The sequence below is a fragment of the Pteropus vampyrus genome, unplaced genomic scaffold (genome assembly GCF_000151845.1).
Source record: "Pteropus vampyrus isolate Shadow unplaced genomic scaffold, Pvam_2.0 Scaffold39, whole genome shotgun sequence".
In the NCBI taxonomy this organism is placed as follows: Eukaryota; Metazoa; Chordata; class Mammalia; order Chiroptera; family Pteropodidae; genus Pteropus; species Pteropus vampyrus.
The window spans coordinates 3,603,561-3,625,597 of record NW_011888820.1 but is presented as its reverse complement, the minus strand read 5'-3'; the positions used below and the strand labels follow the sequence as shown (position 1 = coordinate 3,625,597).

Sequence of the window (22,037 nt, the reverse complement as noted above, 5' to 3'; positions counted from 1 at the left end):
TTCTAGTGTTCTGTCTTCCTGTTTGGGGTCTGGGGACAGAAGGCAGGGCGGGGGACAGGGCGGGGGGAGTGCATGAGAATTCCTCCTTTAGGGCTTTCTAACTCCATTTTAAATGAGGTTTCCTTTATTTTTAACTAGGGTGAGGGAAAGAGAATCAATCATCTAGGCTAATTTACCAGGTTTCTGGATCAGGAGGCTCAGTTTTTGGTGGTGCTGCCCAGTGGAGGCAGGGACAAAGGCATGTACTTTCTGAGTACTTTTTGAATCTGCAGTGATGCAACTAAAGATTAAAGAGTTTGTACACTCCCAGCCTCCCACAACCCCCAGATAATTAGAAACAATCCCTGAATGCCCATGGGCAGTGATTTCTGTCACTACCAACTGATAGGTATAGTAATGGATCTGCTCTGTATAAGCTGGATGACTTTGGACAAAGCACAAAGCTTTAATGAGACTTAGCTTCTACTGTGTGAGATGGAAAGAGGAACTCCAACTGTATGACTCCTGTGAGAGTCAGCCAGGATGTCATGGTGTCTGCAACCTCAACCCCAGTAACTTTCACCATTGCTTCATTTCAATCTCCCTTGTCCCCAGCTGCACCCTGGAGCATCAGTCCCCAGAGTCTCATCTACCTTTCTAAAGATTCTATAATTTTTACCTCCAATATTGCACACTGCAGGTGCGGTCTCTCATTTTTGGTCCCCACACTCTTTCTTTACCTCATGTAGACGTGCATTTCTCCCAGTCAGCTTCCTTTCCTATCTGGCCTAACCCCAAGAACTAACATTTCAGTCACTTAGTGCTAGTGCCTACTATTCCTTTACCTCATTATCCTTTCCTTTTACTCAGCTGGAAAATCTTTCTAGCCGTCCACAAAGAAAGGGGTTCAGTCTTTACCCATTCCTCGAGACATCTTTCCCACCCAACATGCTTCTTGCTCTTGATTGATACAATCTCATTTACTATTTCATAGACAATAAACAGATCTTCAATATTTTCCTCAACTTCCTGTCCCAGCTACCAAAAATACCATCTGCATCCACATTCATCCTGACTTCCTTTCCTCTCATCACAGTGGACCAGAGCAAACCTATTCACCTTCACCAGACCTCTGGGTACCCCCCCACACCATCTACAGGGGCCATATTCTGTAAAATACCCTTTCTCTTTTACCCTCGATCTCTCAATTTCCATATTTCCCCGCAAAAGTGCTAAAATTAAAAATGACATAAAATTTGAAATTCTCTATGGACTCTACCACCTTCTCTCACCACCACTTACGTTACTAGGGCCATCTAGACCTGCAAGAGCACAGATGCTAAAAGTAGAAACAATGCAGAGTGGCCAATGCTTCAGAGCAGGGGTCCCCAACCCCCGGGGCTGTGGACCGGTATCAGTCTGTGGCCTGTTAAGAAGTGGGCCACACAGCAGGAGGTGAGCAGTGGGCAAGCAAGCCAAGCTTCATCTGTATTTGTTGCTGCTCCCCAGCGCTAGCATCACCACCTCAGCTCCACCTCAGGTCATCAGGCATTAGATTCTCATGGAGCACCAGTCCCTGGTGCCAAAAAGGTTGGGGACCACTGCTTTAGAGGGCCAGGAAAGGGGCCTCTACAATGTCAGGCAACTTGCATCACTGTCAGCAAAGACAACTAGTATTTCCGTTAACTTTGGTAAAGACATAGGACTCCGTTTTATTTCATAGTGTGATAATATTTAGAAATTACCAACATAATTAACTTTCTTATCTTACTTGGGCCAATAGGTACTTGGATTTCATTTTCAAACTAGCTCTTGCATATTTCCAATTTGGGGTCATAAAATATGTATTAAATCTAGTAAGCTCCTAATAACCAATCCATAATTCAATAGCTAAATATATTTAAAAATAATCACAGCTACGTCTGGATTAATGAACCCTCAGACCAAATAAAACCCAAAAGACACAATCCCCTGAACCCTATAAATCATGTGAAGTACGGATAACTGATAACTATAGTTGCATACCGAAAATATCTCTGTACTTTTCTTCCTAGTTTGCTTCTGTCCAGCTCAAGGTATAGGAACTAACTTTAGACAAAGTTTAGCTTCAAAAAATCTCGACCCTGTTTTCTCTTTTATTCTTCTTTCTTGCTTCAAGCCTCTACTCTGCTTACTCGGTGCCAGTCTCATCTTTTTGAGTGTAAGGAAATAACTAGTTAACTCTTGAACAACATGGGGATTAGGGGTGCCGAATCCTCAATTAAAAAATCCGCATGTAACTACTAGTCATCCCTCCACATATGCAAATTCCCAAAAGCAGACCGAAAATACTACTTGGCACAATACATGCAATAAAAATGTATGCACAAATACTCCAGGAGGAGAATGGAACTGACTCATATTACTTGGCGGAATGGGAAAGATGTCACAAAGGAGGTTTAATCTAACCAGGTGAAAAAGGATGAACTGGAGTTTGCCAGGCAGAGAGAAGAGCACTCCAAGCAGTGTGAAGAGAAGTCTAACATCTTCCAATAGGTTAAAAGCACTGAAGCAAGGATATACAACTTAAACACAGCCCACAGAAATGTGTGGCTTTTGTGCTTTACTTACATTTTCATGGGAGTGTATCAGTGAATATGTCTGATACAAAACATGGTTATAACTTCACCATCCTCCAGTCCTATTTGTTTTAGGAGCATTATTATAATGTGTAACCTGTCGTTAAAGTATATGAGCAAGATAAAGCATACAGATAGATATTTATTCAATGTCATACAGACTAGAAACTCAGGGACAGAATAAAAATCAAGAATTTGGGGTTAATGACCTTTTCTTATTACCTCCATAGATGGCAACCCCCACTCATAGCTATTTATACATCACTAGTGATTATACCTTTATCAGAGTATTTTTCATTTATTCAGAATCACTTAACTCCTATAACAGTCACTAAAATATACTTCTTCCTAAGAAAGTTTACTAGAACTATTGCTTGTATCAAAGGGTGACTTTATCCATAATCTTAGCCAATTCCATCATCAGCCACCCTTTCCATGAAACCAAGTTCTCTGCCTGTTTCCAGATGTTCACCCCTTAAACCATTCTCTATAGAAATTATAGTGCTGCCCCTACCTAGAACTCTTATTTTTCTGTGATTACACCACTGGAGTCTATGTTTATGTGGGTTCTTCCTCACCTGAACTATTTTTTTTCCCCGACCATCTTGAATCTAACTTGAGGCTATTCCAAATACTACAAAGGCTGGTTTTGTTTTGTCTTGTCTATGGCTGCACAATTCTACACCAAAAAGCTTTTTCTAGAAATGTGGCCTAAATTCCTGACTCTATTAACAGAGGTCTCTTGTGTACTTACATCCATGAAATGCTAGTCCAAGTTAGTAATGTTTTACTTGATTTTAAACAAGAAAGGCTCCTACCTTATTCCTGGAACACTCCAAGCACAACACCCTCACCTAGCAGGTTCTGACAGATGCCCATGTTGTTCTCCTTCAATAGCCTCACTTCCTCCTAATTACCAATCTTTGGAGTAAAGAGCTCGGTGTGCTACTTACATCCATGTGTGAGTTCTCTTTGTGTGTGTGCCCACAGGTCTCTCTCTCCCACCCTCTATATAACAATGGCTCCATGGATTTAAGAAAATGTTTATTCAGTAAAGACACAACCAAAGATGTGGTTAAGTCATTTTAAGATATCAAAAAGATTTAAGGGTGTGCTATGTAGACATTTTTTGTGAAATATTAGAATTTTAAAAAATCTATATACCACGGCAACCTCAGAGGTGGCCCAAGACAGAAAGGAACTGTCTCAGAAAACAAAATATGAGTGTGGTTTTTGTCTAATTTAGTATATAAGAAACCCACACATTTTTAAAAGTAATTTTTCTAGATTGACCCATAAGTACAAAATGTAGAGGCCTTGGACCCTCAAATTTATCTGGTCAGGAAATAGACTAAGAACACTACTTAGTGAAAAACATGGACCACTTTTCTGGAAAAGGAAAGCTGACTCAGAGGTAGAAAAAACAGCCCAGTGGGTAGAGTGAACAACTGTGGAGAGAATTACTTCCAGGGAAAAGAATTACTTGAGGAACTGGTGACATCTGCCCAGCGAAATTTCAGAATTTCTATTGACCAGGGACTACTATGTGACTCTTATTTTCCCCCTTTAGAATAGGAGACAGCTACCCTGTTTCCGTCTCACCACTGTTTGTTTGGTGTGTGGGAAACACCTAACTTGTCTCCTTAGTTTATAGGTCTTTATACTTAAGGAACCTTATTCAAGGTGCCATATACACATCTGGACCTGATATAGAGGATGGGATCTTGGGGCTCAAGCCCAAACCTGACAGAGTAATAGGATGAAAATATTGGAGTTTTGGGAGGGAGGGAGTGTTCTGCATTGGGGAAGGAGTATAGGTTTAAAAATTTAATACATATCCCAGGCCAATACACTGTACATAGGTAATACCTACACATTTAGACAATCAGTTGTACATGAGTAAAGCATTTCCACTGTGGAAAGAAATGGGTTATCACACCAACTGTTTCTACCACCCATCTGTATTTGCAGTGGAAGAACAAATTTTTCTCACTCCAGAGTCTTGTCAAACAATATGATACTCTAACCCTGCATTATTAGCTCCCTGAATTATAGGCTATATATATGCAGAAAACCACCAAGCAAGCAGAAAGGGAAAAGTCATGAAAAACTCAAAAACAGATTTAGCTTTAAAAATGACTGAAGCAAAAGCTATACACATTTCTAAAAGACCTATAGGTACATTTAAGTAATCTATGTTCAACTTTTTCCAGGTACTCCAAAGGGTAACATTTTAACCTTTCTTACTTAAGTAATATCAAACATCAAAAATATCTCAGCAATTCAAAGAGGAGTATTTCTGACAACTTTACTCCAGAGCAGCTCCCAAAGTTATTAAGTCCTATTTGACATAAAAATACAGCTTTGTTTCACCAACACAGACACATGCAAATATCTTTGGAATCATATTACCGACTGAGGTTTAAAGGAGTTTGGAAAAGGATTACCTCCTTCTCTTCTCCCATATTAAAATTTTGTTTTATGTGTATTCTTCCATACATATTTCTATGTTTCTACATCCAAATAGGACTAAACCCTAAACAATACAGGATATTACACCTTTTACTTTGCAATTTTTCTCACCAACCTCTTTTCAAGTCAATAGATACAAATCTGATACTCTTTTAGTGTTGAGAGAATATTCCATTGTATGGATGTACCACAATTTATTCAACCATTTACGTACTAATTAATTTAAATGTCCAGGTTTTTAAATTTTTTGCTTCACTAGATATTTCAATAAACATCGATGTACATGTATTTTTTGTGCATAGGTGCTTTTATCTTAGTATACTTTCTCAAAAATAAGACTGCTTAGTGAAAGTGTGTATATTCTTAGTCTGCATAGGTAGCAGCAGAAGTACTGTAGCAGTAGCAATGTTTCAGTGTGTTCATTTCCTTGGCTCTTCACCAAAATCAATGTCACTGTTTTCACTTTATACCAATATGATAAATGAAAAGTGGTATCATTTGTTGCTTTTTAAAAAAAAAAATTCCTTTAACCATTAGTGAGGATGAACATACTTTATGCTCGCTAACTTTATCAATGTCCTGTTCTGTGAACTGTTTGCTGACTTCTCCAATAATCTGTTTATCATTTTAAAGTTCTCTTTGTATACAGGGACATTAATACTTTTCCTATTACTATACAAATATTTCTTCTAGTCTACTTGTTCTTTTAACTTTGACTGTGGTCCCCTGCCATATGACATTTAAATTTTTTGTTTAGTAAAATACGTCTATCTAGGTTTCCAACCTTAAAAAGATTTCTCACCCTCTAAGGTTGTATAAAGATTTTCTTTAAGTGGGTATTTTTGTATTGTGTTCTGATTGAGGCAACTGTGAGAAATTTCTGCAATGTTTTTCTTTTTAAAAGCAATTAAAAAAACAAAAATGAATTTGAGCAAGACAAAGAGAGAGCAAGAAAGGAGGATGGAGTTGACTGTTCCATGATTCTATGTAAGAAAATTCCTACATTTCAGAAAATGAGACTTGCAATGTTGTGAATTTTTCCATCATTACAAAACCACATTCTTAGAAAATGCACAATTTAAAAAATATATTTTGATGTATTCACTCCATTAATGTGGATGAAATTTTACCTATATGTACATATCATTTTGTATTTAAACATACATTTCAACTATTTTTATTTTCACTTTATTTGAATAATGCTTACCTATTATGTCAAGATTAGGAAGAACAGGGTATCTGGAAAAATTATCCAATCCTTCCTACATTACTCAAATACACATAGAATTTCTCCATTTTAAAATGTGACATATACTTTAAGTCAACAAAAATGGCATAAATATTACTTAAAACAATAGCATACTAAAACTCATTGTATGATTGTTTATTTAAAATATTATGACTCTGAATGTAAATACATATGGGCTTACATAATTTATTGTTCATATAAACCCTCAATTAAAATGCTTAATTGTTTATCCACAATGCCTTTTTTCTAATAAGCATAATAATAAATTTTCTATCTCAATGAAGTGTTCAAAGCCTTTTGAATCTTGATTTGTAAAGAAATTACTGAAAAATAACTTAAGTTTAACTACATCAAACAATGGTATTGTTTGCAATGCTGTCACAGATTTCTCCATGGCAAAATAGTCACATATTGTTATTGCACAATTTATACGTACAGGTTATTATGTGCACATCAACTCTCTACATAATGAGTGTTTTCACTGCAACTTGCTCAACACATTTAAAATTATGAATACAATTTACAAAATCTTTAACAATATACTTTTAAGATAAAAGTATCCTGAGGATATTACAAAATTCATTTTACCAGCCCTTCATTTCTTTGCTTTATTTAACCCTTTAATTTCCAAGATAACAGATGTCCATATTTTGTTACATAAAAATGTTCTTATAGTTCCTATTAACAAAATATATTGAAGCTAAATAGCATATAATTGCCCCTTAAACACTTAGTTCCATCTGCCTCTCTCCTTGGTTAAAATCAAGTATTTATCAAGTTTTCTAATTCTGAATCAGAAAAGGTATAGCACAAAACAGAGAGAATAAGGGTTAGCACATTTAAGTTAAAAGCATTGTGCATTTTTAATATTTTGGTCATATTTTATAATAAAATAATATATTTTGGCAAAAAATAATAAAATATAAGGTTTAGTTTATTTCCTATTAATGGTAGATCTGGCAAGTATTTTACATTTGTAAATATCTATTTGACTGTTTTCACATTCATTTCTAAATACACTGCTATAAGGTTTTCAAAACTTTGAGACTAAAAACACCTAAAAAAAAAAGAAATAAAAGTAAAAAGTTTGTTTGATGCTCAAAAAATCCTTTCACAAATTTATAAACTTTTTTAATTGTCTCATATATGCCAACACAGAATCGTTATTGCCTGCTAAGATTTGATTCAGTGTAATCTTTAAAATAATAATCTTGGAAGTCTTCCTGAAATTTATTTGAAAATTAAGATGAGCATTCAAAAATTAAAAAAAAAAAAAAAGGAAAAAAAACAGCTGCAAAAAAAGTTATTCTGGTGGCAGTAGTTGTTATGGCACAAAAACACATGACTTGTAGTTTTCTCATATACACATAAAGTAAGTTAAAATAAGATGTGTAAGATATATTACATATTTACACACAACCACACATGTATACATGCTCAAGCTCCAGAAGAGAAACTGATGAAAAGTTACATAATGAACCATTTGGCTCATTTATCACTGAAGTCCCAGTGACAGCTTTAAAACAGATGTTCATTATTTTTTTGATTCTTACCCAAATATCAATCTATCATTAAGAGAAGAGTTTGAGACATATAAATTTGAAAAAGTGAGAGTGTGGTGAATTAAGTGATGACTCATGTCCAACTGCCTTTACATAAAGGGTATGTTTTACTGTGAAAGAAATTCATGTAGAGATATCTGCAGAAGAGTTTATCAACCATAAGAAAACAAAACTCCTTTAACACTATGATATACTATTAACATACTATATGTATTATTATTACAGCATTACTTACACATTCTACTTCGGGCAATGTAGTCTAATTCTGAACGATCTTGTTAAATTTTTAAGGCATCAGTGCATCAAGGGCAAAGCTCCATAAAATAAATATGAAAACAAGAAAGCATTAGCTTATTTGTGGCACAGAAAGTAATCACTGTACATTATATGTGTTGGCCATGTCTACGGAATAGGTAATAAATTATACATCTTATTGTTAAAGCATAAATTTCACATCATTTTTCAACACTTCATTTAATGGGCTAAACTGATCTGGCAGTATTCTCATTTTCATTGTTCCATCAGCTCCACATGAAAAAATGTGATTTGCAGGCCCTGTCTCAATTTGCATCACTCCGGTTCCAATATTTCTGAAAATGGATTGCCGAGCATGTTCATTAATAAAAGTGTGAAGAAGACTGAAAGTAGAGAGACTCCAAATCTAAAAGATATTAAGAACAAAATAAAAATTGGGGTTGACGATTACATAAAATATCCAAATGTAAAATTTAGGCCTGTCTTCCTGTGCAAATAAGGAATTTCTAAAACAAGAATGGAGAAAACCTGTGTAGGACTAAGGTCATGACATCTTAATTCTGTACAGAGTGTTGCAATTTTCTAAATCACTTTGATATTATTACATTCTTCAAAATTCATTATTAGAGGAAGGCATTTTAAACCTTGCATTGGAGATTTGAAAACTTAGGTACAAATAAGTTAAGTGTACAAAGCTACAGAAACTTGCACGATCATGGAGACCACAATAAAGATTTCTTCTCATAGCAAAATTTTTGCTGTATAGTTCTACAGTGAGGTAATCCTTTCCCTACAATAAAGAATACCTACCGGGGGATCAGAACCGTTGGAAAGAGGGAAGTACCACACATCCAGAGGCTCTCAGACCAGACAAAACTATGTTCCAATTGCAAGATAAAGTTAATTATTATAATTTCAGTATACTTAATTTACTAAGTAGAAATTTTTTATTTTTAGACCTTACCAAAATAAATGTGTTTGTTCCAAAAGTAATTAATAAGCATCTTCACATATATGAAGAATCTAAATGCTTTCGGGACAACATTTTAAGTTTAGGGAAACCAATTTATTTCCTGATTTTTTTTAGATCATATTAAAAAAAAAATCTTTCTTCTCCCTAAGAAATAAGTTCTGACTATTGTAGAAATTGTTAAACTGTGGCTTCTGAATACTACATTGTATAATTTCAAATCTTTTTTCACTTAATTAAATATTAAACCTCAGAATCAGAGTACAAACTAAAGAACTAATCTAAAACATAATGTGAACACCTAAACTGAGAGCAGTTAAAATAAAAAACTAGCTTCAAAATAAAGAAGAATAATTCTGTATGGAAGTTGGTGTATACATTTGATTTTAAGAAATGTCTTTTCAAAATTCTATAATTCTAGTTAACTTTTTTTCCTGGCTGAGAATTATGAAAACAATATGCTGGTTCTAACAAAGTAGTCTAATTTATTCACACTGAATAGTCTCTCTAGTGCTTAAATTAGTGGGTTCTAAGAAATTAGACTACTCCAGTAGGTTACTGAACATTAGAATAATTTAGAGATTAGTCTAAACTTACTTATTCCTGCAGATATTTCCAAATGTGGCCCGAGGACCCTTCATCAAAACCACTCGGGCATGTGTTACAAAAATGCACAGTCCTGAACCCTGGACTTACTATTTTTTGGGGTGGGACCTAGCAACAGTATTTTTGGAGCGGGGTACATTTTTAATAAGCTGCTTAACATTTCTGACAAGCTACTTAACATTTTAAACAACCTATAAGTTTTAAACACAGTGGAGTTTGAGAAATACTGTTATAGGCAGGGCTTATCCAGGTGCTTTCAGAATTCTTAATTCAAGCACTGAAAGGTTGCATGATGATGCTATAAATGAAAAAATGGTCATAAAGAAATATGGCAGTATATTTCATGGCACTGGAAACTGAATCAGTAATTCTCAACATGCAGTCAAGACTAATTCTAATGTCTGAAATATATTTATATCCATGGAAAATCCAGTTCTTTTGCATGCATTAAATTAAGCATATTTGAAAACAATTGAAAAATAGATAATTTTCAAGTTTAATAATATTTCATTCATTATAAGATTTATTAACTAGCAATTAACATCATGGACTACAAAGGAGTTAAAATTTCTATTATTTAAGTAGACTGATATCATCAGTATGACTACAGACCTAAGTTTTCTGAAGATTTATTTTCATTCTATAGATACTGTGGCATAACTATATTTACCTTTATGTTGCCTTCGGCAGATCCTGTAACAAAGTACTCTTCAGTTGGATCAATAGCAATGGCTTTAACAGGAGAATCATGGCTCTGGAAAAGCTGTCTCTGTTGTCGTTGCTGAAGGTCAAATATACAGGTAAACCCTTTTCTGCCACATGATATTAGTAACTGATGTTTTGGAGCATATGCTAAAACAGTGGCTCCACTATCATGGCAAATAAAAGCTGAAAGTTAAAAAAAAAAAAAGTAAAAATAGTATAAGAAATAGTATAAGAAACAGACTTAATAGTATAAGAAACAGACTTCTGGCTTTTGACCAAGGTTGAATGTTAGAAGAGATTTACCTTTCTGCCTGAAACAATTAAAAAAATTAAATGATATGTAGGAAACAATGGTTTGCGACATTGGGCATCACGCAATGAAGAAAAATGATTTCTAAGAGATGGGAAACAAACTGAGTGAGTCATACAACTACCCAACTTATTGCCTGTAGAGTGTTTTCTGGTCATGGCACAAGGGAAGGGAAACCAACTGAACTCAGTTCCTGTTCTCAACAGCCATAGGAGAAAATCTCATAATTTACCAGGCACAGGATAAAGTACTTAGAAGGGTTTTTATCTCAATAGTAGGGCAAAATTAGCCCCATACCAAATGTTGCTTTGGTCCTATTTAACAGAGTCCTCTAATCTGTTTACAAGTAAATTATTCCCAGAACAAAGCTCAAAAATATGTATGGAATACAAAAATAATTAGCACCTAATAAAGTAAAATTTATAATGTCTGGCATCTAATAAAAAATTACCAGGCGTGCAAAGAAGCCAGAAAATACAACCCTTAAGGAGAAGAAAATCCAATTGAAACTAACCCAGAAATGATAGAAGACAGAATTAGTAGATAAGGAAATTAAAAGTCGTCATAACTGTATTCCATATGTTCAAGAAGCTGGACAAAAGACTGACACATTAAACAGGGACATGAAAGATATAATCAAAGACTCTAGTCAAAAGTCTAGAGATAAAAACCTACAATGTTTGAATGAAAAACTGGATCAGATCAAGAGATTAAAACAGTAATGAACTTGAAGACATGGTAATATAAATATCAAAAATATAAAATTATAATATTTTTACTTAAAAAATCTAGCCTAACAAAGGGACAAAAAAAAAAAAATCTGTTTATAGCTCAAAGACAATATGGCATAATGATGAAAAGTGAAGATTCAGGAGTTAGAATACCAGGTTTTTGCCTGGGTTTAAATGTATACCTTAGGTGAATTACTTAACCTAAGTCTCAGTTTCATCGTTTGTAAAAGAGATAACACCACCTGCTTAATAGGTTTGTGTGAAGATTAGTTAATACAGTCATAGTATACATAGTACCTGGCATATAGTAAGTATTCAATAACACTTAATTATGATTACTGTAGGAATCTAAGTAAATCTAATTATGGAGAGGAATTTTAAAAATTTTACCAGTACTTTGAGATAAAACTCATATAGAGTAAAATGCAGAAATTTTAAGTATACATCCTTGATGAGCTTTGAAAGATGGACACTTATATCAACACAAAATGGTTTCATCATCCCAGAGTTCCCTCATGCCTCTTTGTAGTCAATCCTCCTCTCTCACAAAGATAATCACTACTCCGATTTCTATCTGATTAGTTCTGCCTGGACTTCAAAAAAATGAAATTTTATAGTATATACTCTTTTTTGCCTAGCTTCTTTTCCTGCAACATGTTTAAGAAGTTAATCTATGTTGTCTCATCTATCAGTAGGTCATGATTTTATTGCTGAACAGTATTCTATTCCATAAATGTATCGCAGTTTCCTGCCGGACATTTGTGTTGTTTCCAGTTTTGGCTATTATAAAGCTGTTTAAGAACATTCCTATACAAGTCTTTTTGTGCATGTGTATTTTCATTTCTCTTGGGTATATATGTAAGAATATATACTGCTGGGTCATACCAGGTGCATATTTAACTATCAGAAACTGCCAAGCAGTTTTCTAAAGCAGTTTTATCATTTTATACTTCTATCAGCAAATCGTGAGTGTTCCAATTTTTTCACATCCTCATAAATACTTAGTTTTGGTATCCTACAATCTTTAATTTTGGCCAGTTCAGTGTACAGAGTAGTATCTTATGGTGAATTTAGTTTGCATGTCCCTGATGGCTACTGATGTTGAACATTTTATATGCTTATTTGCCATTCAGATATTAAGAAGGGGATAATTTTTTTTAAATCTTGAATATACTATTTTTTTCATAGGTTATGCTTTTGGTGTTGTATATAAAAAACCATCACCAAACCTAAGGTCACCTAGATTTTCTCCTACACTTTATTCTAGAAGATTTGTAGTTCTGTATTTACATGTAGGTCTACTATCCATTTTCGGTTATTTTTTGTGAAAGGGGTGAGGTTTGTACTTAGGTTCATTTTTCTTCATATCAGCATCCAATTATTATTTTCAACAATTGTTTACATTGAATTTTCTTTGTATCTTTATTTTTAGTCCAATATATATGTGTGGGTCTATTACTGGGCTCTCTACAGGCATAAATTGCTGTATTCTGCTTCACTTTATTGAACTTCATGGATACTGTGTTCTTTTTACAAAGGAAGGTGTGTGGCAACCTTGTATCGAGCATGTCTATTGCTGTCATTTTTCCAACAGCACTTGCTCACTTCATGTCTCTATGTCACATTTTGGTAATTCTTGAAATTTTAAAACTTTTTCATTATTACATCTGTTATGTATTCTATGATCAGTGATATTTGATGTTACTATTGTAATTATTATGGGGTGCTATGAACTGTGCTCAAATAAGACAGTTAACTTAATAGATAAATGTGTATGTTCCTACTGTTCTACTGGCCTGCCGTTTCCCTGTTCTTCCCCTCTCCTTGGGCCTCCTTATTCCCTGAGATACAACAATATTGAAATTAGGACAGTTAATAACCTTACAATGGCCTCTAACTGTTCAAGTGAAAGGAAGAGGTGTACATCTCTCACTTTAAATCAAAAGCTAGAAACGATTAAGCTTAGTGAGGAAGGCATGTCAAAAGCTGAAATAGATTGAAAGATAGGCCTCTTGCACCAAACAGCCACGTTATGAATGCAAAGGGAAAGTTCTTGAAAGAAAAGTTTTACTCTAGGGAACACATGAATGATAAGAAAGTGAAACAGCCTTTTTGCTAATACGGAAAAAGTTTCAGTGGGTAGAAGCTCAAACCAGCCACAACATTCCCTTAAACTGAAGACTAACCCACAGGCAAGGCCTTAACTCTCTTCAATTCTATAAAGGCTGATAGAGGTGAGGAAGCTGCAGAAGAAAAGCTGGAAGCTGGCAGAGGTTGGTTCATGAGGTTTAAGGAAAGAAGCTGTCCATAACAAAAAAGTGCAAGGTAAAGCAAGAAGTGCTGATGAAGCTAGTTATCCAGAACTAGCTAAAATAAGGAAATGACAGCTTTTCAATGTAGACAAAACAGCCTTATATTGGAGGAAAATGCCATCTAGGACTTCCATAGCTAGAGAGAAGTCAATGCCTAGCTTCAAAGCTTTAAAGGACAATCTGACTCTCTTGTTAGGGGCCGATATAGCTGGTGACTTTAAGTTGAAGCCTACGCTCACTTATAAGCACTCCAAAAATCCTAGGGCCCTTAAGAATTATGCTAAATTGACTCTGCCCATGCTCTACATTAAAGAATGACAAAGCCTGAATGATAGCATACAACATGGTTTACTAAATATTTTAAGCCCACTGTTGAGAGCTACTGCACAGAAAAGAAGATTCCTTTTAAAATATTACTGCTTTGTCTATGGCCATGCCACCCTGAACACGCTCGATCTCGTTTGATCTCGGAAGCTAAACAGGGTTGGGCCTGGTTAGTACTTGGATGGGAGACCACCTAGGAAGACCAGGTGCTGTAGGCGCTAAAATAATAATAATAATAAAATAACAAACAAATAAAAATAAAATAAAATATTACTACTGCTCATTGACAATATATGTGGTCATCCAAGAGCTCTGATGGAGATGTACAACAAGATTAACATTTTCATGCCTGCTAACACAACATCCATTCTGCAGACATGAATCAAGGAGTACTTTTGACTTTCAAGTCTTATTTTTTAAGAAATACATTTCTTAAGGCTACAGATGCCATAGATAGTGGTTCTTCTGATAAATTTGGGCCTAGTAAGTTGAAAACTTCTGAAAAGGGTTCACCATTTTAGACATCATTAAGAACATTTGTGATTCATGGGAAAAAGTCAAAATACCAACATTAACAAGAGTTTAGAAAATGTTGATTCCCGACCTCCTGGATGACTTTGAGGGGATTCAAGACTTCAGTGGAGGAAGTGACTACAGATGTGGTAGAAATAGCAAGAGAACTAGAATTAGAAGTGGAGCTGGAGTTATGGCTGAATTGTTGTAATCTCATATAAAACATGAACAAATGAGGAGTTGCTTCTCTTATGATGAGCAAAGAGTGGTCTCTTGAGATGTAATCATACCTGGGGAAGGTGCTGTGAAGATTATTGAAATGACAATGAAGGATTTAAGACATTATATAAACAGCGTTATATAAACAGAAGGATTTAGGACATGATATAAAGCAGCAGCAGGTTTTAAGAGGATTGACTCCAATTCTAAAAGAAGTTCTACTGAGAGTAAAATAATATCAAACAGCATCACCTGCCACAGAGTAATTGTTCATGAAAGGAAGTCAATTGATGCAGTAAACTTCACTGCTGTCTTATTTTAAGAAATTGCTATAGCCACCCCAACCTTTAGCATCCACCACCCTGATAAGTCAGCAGCCACCAACAATGAGGCAAGACCCTCCACCACCAAAAGGATTATGACTTGCTGAATGAATACCCACATGATGGTTAGCATTTTTTAGCAATAAAAATTTTTAAGTAAGGTATGTACATTATTTCTTTAGACATTCTATTGTACACTTAATAGGCTACAGTGTACTGTAAATATAACTTTTATAGGTAATGGGAAACTGAAAGATTTGTGTGACTCACTTTACAGGCATATCTCAGAGATACTGTGGGTTCAGTTCCAGACCACCGCAATAAAGTGAGTATCACAATAAAGTGAGTAGTAATCTTTTTGCTGGTGAAGGGTCTTGTAAAAAATTTGTAAAAAATGCAACATCGGTGACACACAATGAAGTGAAGTCAATAAAATGAAGCATGCCCGTAGTGTAATATTCACTTTAATGTAGTGGTATGGAAATGAACCCACAACATCGCTGAAGTATGCCTACATCCTGTTCCATGATCTGTGTCTATTTTTAAGCTAATATCACAATGCCTTAATTACTGTAGCTTTATAGTAAGTTCTGAAATCAGGTAGTGTAAGTCCTCCAAGTGTGTCTTTCTTCAATATTCAATATTCTAGGTCCACTGCCTCTTTATGTAAACTTTAGAACCAGTCTGTTGATATCTTCAAAATGGCTTTCTGGAGTTTGATTGGTACTGTATTGTATAAAGCTGGGAGGAACTGACATCTTAACAATATCAAGTCTTCCAATCTGTGGGTGTCCATTTATTTAGACCTTTGATTTATTTTGTCTTTTATGATGTTTTCCCCAACAAATGCTATGCATATTCTGCTAGATTTATGCCTCTATATTTCGTTATTTTGGCTGCTATTATAAATGGTAATGTTTTCTAAACTTCAAATTCCAATTGTTCGTTGCTGGTATATAGGAAAGCTATTGACTTTAGTATATTGACCATGTATCCTATGACTTTGCTATATTGGCATATTAGCTCCAGGAAGTTTTTTTGTTGATTATTTGAGATTTTCTAGATAGATAATCATGTCACCTGTGAATAAAGAGGGTTTTATTTCTACTCTTCCAATTTGTACACCTTTTATTTCCTTTTCTTGTCTTACTGCATTAGTTAGGACTTCCAGTACAATATTAGTTAAATAGGAATGGTGAGAGGGGACATTGTATCATGCAATAACTGATGTTCACAATTATGATTTGCGCCTAACAGATTCAAAGTAAAACAAATGATTTTTATATTATCTATGTTCTACTGTCCCTCATCAAAGTGCAGTGAAGGGTTAATTATGTATATTGCATTTTTCTACTTTCAAACTCTGCCACCATGGTTGAAATAAACCTCATGGGCTAATAAATATGTCATTAAAAATCCATTTAAAAATCATTTTTAGTTTATAAATTTCTTGGCTTCCAAAATTTATAAAATTTAGCTTTCAGAACTTACCATGAACTAAACTATTGGCAGGTGCTACAAGAGTATCCCACAAACATATGTTTCTGAAAGAAAGAAGATTACTTCCTGAGTGACACGAAAAGTTAAAAGAATAAAAAGTATATCTCAAATATTTACATAACATTTGAACCTTGCTCTCACAAAAAGTTCTTAAATTTATAAAAGCAATAATACAAGTAACCAATATATTTATGATTTTTACACAAAATTAAAACATAAACTACTAGCTCATAAAATTGAATAGCTTCAGATTATCATGTATTTACATATAATACTTTATGAAGCCTGAATATGGAAGCTACTTTTTCTATTCATTGATTCTCTAACAGACTAACATACACAAATAGGATACACTGAATTTTCTGGAGTACAAAGAAAATTTATTTCTACAACAAATGGAAAAGAAAGGCTTTTATCTTTTCTGTGAGCTGCAAAGGAGGCGCCAAGATAAGTAAGAATTTCTATGGAAGATGGGCTGAAGACTCCATATTCTTACAATTTCATTTCTACTGCTAAGTGAGGCCTCACAGATAAATATAAAAGCTCAGCAACCTCAGCTGGCCTTGATCTCAGAACTCAGCTGTATGAGGGAATTCAAAACTGGGGGTATGGAGATGAAGGCAAGAGGAGACATTTTCTTGCATATTTAAAGTTTGTGGAGGAATGAGGACAGGCTGCTACTTAGTAGCTACTGTACAACTAACAAGTCTTTCTGAGTTTCTTATTTTCTTTTTGTGAAAGTGATAATATCTAATAGAGCCATAATGAGGAGTAACTAAATAGTATGGCCAATAGTTTTTTTTTGCCTCAAGCTTTTTTTTAAAATAATTAAAAAATTTTTCAATTACAATTGACACACAGTATTATATTAGCTTAAGGTGTACAACAACCTCAAGTTTTCTTAACACACAGGCAATAATGTGGAAAAAAATTAATGTCACCAACAATCAAATCCTTTTATCCTACACTAAAGTCTTAATATTAGAATATTAAAAATACAAAGGGAATGGATTTTGTTTTTAATGGTATCAGAATATTCTTAAATTTATAATTAGAACACTAAAAATGTTCTAGAAACAAGTTTTATAATAAAAGTATTTAAAGGCATGATCATAAAAACATTTTTTAGACAGAAGGACATAAAGCACTTAAAAATAAAGCTCAGCTATACATATACACACTTCCAGTTGTAATCTCTTACCTATTGTCAGTTGAAAGACCAGCTGTAGCTATCAGAGAGGAGGAACTAATGAAGACAAAATCATTGGCTGTTTTGTTATGACACTGCCAAGTCTGGAATGGTAATAAACAACAAATGTTAATGATGTCATTAATGTTTTTATAATCAGGTAGATGCATTAATCAAAAAGTGATCATGTGATTTGTGGCTTACTTAAACTCTCTGTATATGTTTTTTTTTTTTTTTCCTCACTGAACTTTAGAAAACTTTCAATGGTAATACAAAGAACTGTCACACATCCTTTACCTAGATTTACAATTTTTAATATTTGCCACATTTGTTTTGCCTCTCCTTCTTTCATATACTTCCATACACACACACATTTCCTGAACCATTTAAATAAGCTTCATATGTCATGACTCTTTACAAGGCCCTTTGCTTTTGTTCAACCAAAAGTTCAAAGGAAAACAAAAGGAGGTTAAACTCTAAATATTTCCCTTAGAATATTTGTGAAAATTTTGTCTTTGAAGACAGAAACTAGAATTTTAGATTCTTAGGAAAATATTTAAACTTTTAAATAATTTTTCAAATATGTGAATAAAAACATATTACTAATAGTCGACAAAATTTAAAAATTTACATTTTTCAATATTTCACCAAACAAGAAGTTAAAATATTATGAGATTCAGTCAATGATAAAGGCTTCCAAGTTATGTTTGTTCAGATGTTTCTCTTCAACAAAAAAATAACTTTTTAAAATGTCAAAATCATCAAAATCATCACATGAAAGATTTTTCCTTTGAGTTACTTTCCTATCCTCCCCTCACCACTACTGGAGATGGTAATGGCCTTGTTACAACAAACAAGCAAAAAGATCTACTTTAGCCCACCAAAGCCGATAATGTACATTTTTAATCCAATTTATCTCTTTAAAAATTAAAAAAAAAAAAAAAGCAATCCCTTAGGGAACACAAATCTTTATATTTAAATATGTTAGCTTAATGAAAATATAAGAAAAAATAAATATTCTTTCAAGGTACTCTCATCAACTCTCCCTTGCTTGCTTTCAGTTAGATTAGTACTATATTCCAGCATTTAACCTTGGGTGAATTACCAGAATCTTAATCTATATTCTTAATTTTTCTTGATAGGTATTGCTTAATCCTTTAAAGGGCTTCACTAAAGAACATATTAAATATAAATTCAGTGTTCTGTGAAGCTATAGAAGGTTCACTGAGCTCTTGTGGTCTTTAATAGATATATATCAAAATTTTTTTAAGACTTGGGCAAGAAAGTAATAGTACCGGCTATAGGATATGTTTCCTACTTTGTTCATAAGGGATAACTGAAGAAAAGTAACCATATCTCTAGTCTCTTGACTACAGCTTAGTGAGGCTGGGAAAGGGCTTTAGCAAGCCACAGGTTGCATGGTTCTCTGGAGGTGCCATGTTGGTTTTACACAGGTTAATTTTCCAAGTTATGAGAGCTTTTAAAAATCACATGGTAATTTGCACATAATATAAGGATAGGAGCTTATAGTAAACTGATCAAATACATAGGACAAGATAGATTTTATTTTTTGGCTTTAATATTTCTGGCCTCAAATATATATTCTTAGTGTCTTTAAAATAAAAATTCAAAAAATTTTAAAGTTGGTATTCTTGGCTTACCAAGTATGGCTTAGGCATGCTTCCAGTAACTGGACAACATTTCCAGTTTGTCTGATACAAACTTAAATATCCATCGGCATCAGCTATTCCAAACTTAGAGAAAAAAAAAATTTAATGTTTAATACAAAAGCACATATTTACCCCTACCCTTACTGTGAATCTCATATTTTGATCTGTAAACATTTGATAGATATATTGTTTGACTTTTCACTTCCTCTATGCATGGATCTTGTCCAGAAAAACATTTAGCTACTGCTTAGAAAACTTCCAGGGTCGATGTAAAGGAAACAAACATCAGACACTCATTTTATTATACAAACCAACAGCACAGTCTGTATATTCTCTATAAGTACTCCAAAAATAGGATACTGGATTTATACATTAAGCTATACAACAAAGTTTTAGCATACATAAGATAGAAAATTGTTCATTTTGAAAAAGACAAAATAAGGACTTTCAGAATTATACAATAAGGAAAACATGCAAACAACAGTAGAAAGTAAAATGAAAGAAAGATTATCACAGTAAAAGAACTCCACTATGGAAACTCCAGGCAATTTGATTGGAAAGATGTCAAATAATCCAGCGAGGGAGTATATGATACAGATCTTGAAGGATGAGTAAGAGTGCTAATATTTTTTTTCTTTAGATTATAAAGAAATTTGATCAATAGGGCTAACATTAGGAATATTAACCAATGCATACTTATAGAAAACAAATGCCAACTTTGGACTCTTGCCCTTTTCCATTTCCAGATCTCAAAACAAATAACAATTTGACGATTTGTTTTATGAATATTCAAACATTCACACTTACAGGGTTTTTTAAAATTGAGATCATAATAAATACACGGTTCCACAATTACATTTTTGGCTTATTATAGCCACCTTTCCACAGTTGTATATATAAATCTACCTCATTCTTGTGCTGTATAGAATTACACTGTATAGTTGTATTATAACTTTTTGAAACTTTCCAATTCTCCCTACTATAAAAAGTACTGCTTTGAACATTCTTGAACATATACCTTTGAGTATTACGTAGGATAGATATCTGGAAATGAGAAAGCTTTATCAAAAGGCATCACTTAAAATTGGTAGGTGAAGACAAAACTACACCCTGAGGTAATATTAATTTATGTACCCATTTTTCTTCCACATTAGTCAACACTACATATTACTAAAATTTTAAATATTTGTCAATTTACAGAAAAAACGTTCATTTTAATGTGTATTCCTTCAATTATTAGTAAGGGTTTCTGGCCATGTATAATTTTTTACAAAACAGGTGGCTAGGTCATAGTTTGTTGATGCCATTCTGTCGCAGTGCTTCTCAAAACTTTGATGTGTATACAAATCACTAGAGTATCTGGTTAAAATGCACATGGTGGTTCAGTAGGTCTAGAGCAGTCAATAATCTGCATTTCTAAGAAGCTTCCAGATGTCATTTGCTACTTGGTACTTGACTATACTTTGAGTAGGTTCGAGAGGATAAAGTATAACTGTTTAATCGAAAATGTGTAACATAAGGTGGTCCTATAATCATTTAGTCTTTAAGCATGATTTAAGTGAATTTTAATAGATAAATATATAATGTGGAACCAAATGAATTTAAGCATTCTTTCAGATAAATTTTTTTTAAAGAAGAATTCATATAGATTAATACTTTACCATTAGTTCATTGAGCTGTTCTCTTCGGAAACCCAAATTAGTAACATTTATAAACTTCCAACATAACAAACCATTTTTCCATTTGCATTTTTATATACTACCTTATTTCCCTGGTAGTTAAATCTCATTCTTGTAACTCTTGAATTGCCACCAGATCGAAAGCAGGTTATTTGTTGAGAATGGCCCCATTCAAACATTCTGACACTTCCGTCTTGAGCTCCTGTCAGATCTGCATTATAAGAAGGCAAAAACCGCAAATTTATTTAAGGAATCTTTGGAAAATTTGTTTTTAAATCCAATGTGAAAACCTTTATGAAAGAAACACCTAAGAAATGATTCATAGTCAATTTACATGAATTTACCTTTGTATAAAATTTCACTTGAATACTCTTAATCTTAGACACAGTTAACTATATGATGTACTTTTGACTGAGAATATATTCTCACACAAAACAACAGAAGCAATTAAATCAGACCTCTATAAATTTTATTTCCTTTTGAAATTAACTCAATGATGTTTTAATAGCCTTTAATAAATAACTTTTATGATAAGCCCTTAAAAATGCTTGGGACTACTAAAGAGCCAGTTCTTATCAGCATACTATTAATGTTTAAATTTATACATTTTCTCTGTATTAAAAAAAGATTGTAGGAGGCCTTGAATGTCAAGCTAAAGGAAAAAAAAACAATTCTAATAGTTTTTCTGATTGACCTGATATCTCAAATATGTTATATGTTTCATTGAAAAATATGAATAAGCCAAATAATTACTAATTCTTCACTTTACCATTTACTAATTGTGTGATACTAGTAAAGTTATTTAACCTCCCTGAGCCTATTTCCTTTCTGTAAAAGGAGAATAATGATAT

General features: G+C 33.6%; 1 protein-coding gene and 1 non-coding gene across 3 annotated transcripts in view; one reads left to right on the top strand and one right to left on the bottom strand.

Annotated features, from left to right (window-relative positions):
* Positions 1-6,438: 6,438 nt before the first annotated feature.
* The window catches only part of DMXL1 (Dmx like 1), a 121,779-nt gene continuing 106,180 nt past the window's right edge, over positions 6,439-22,037 (bottom strand). For both annotated transcript variants that reach the window (XM_011358269.2, XM_011358270.2), the window contains 6 exons: positions 21,270-21,397; positions 19,499-19,591; positions 17,850-17,941; positions 16,640-16,692; positions 10,382-10,599; positions 6,439-8,541 (listed from right to left, as the gene is read on the bottom strand). In XM_011358269.2, the coding sequence (XP_011356571.1) occupies positions 8,317-8,541; positions 10,382-10,599; positions 16,640-16,692; positions 17,850-17,941; positions 19,499-19,591; positions 21,270-21,397 (809 nt within the window). In that variant the 3' untranslated portion in view covers positions 6,439-8,316. The remainder of the gene's footprint in view (positions 8,542-10,381; positions 10,600-16,639; positions 16,693-17,849; positions 17,942-19,498; positions 19,592-21,269; positions 21,398-22,037) is intronic.
* LOC111738489 lies at positions 14,193-14,311 on the top strand. Its single transcript, XR_002779872.1, has one exon. It is a non-coding gene; the product is annotated as a 5S ribosomal RNA (ribosomal RNA).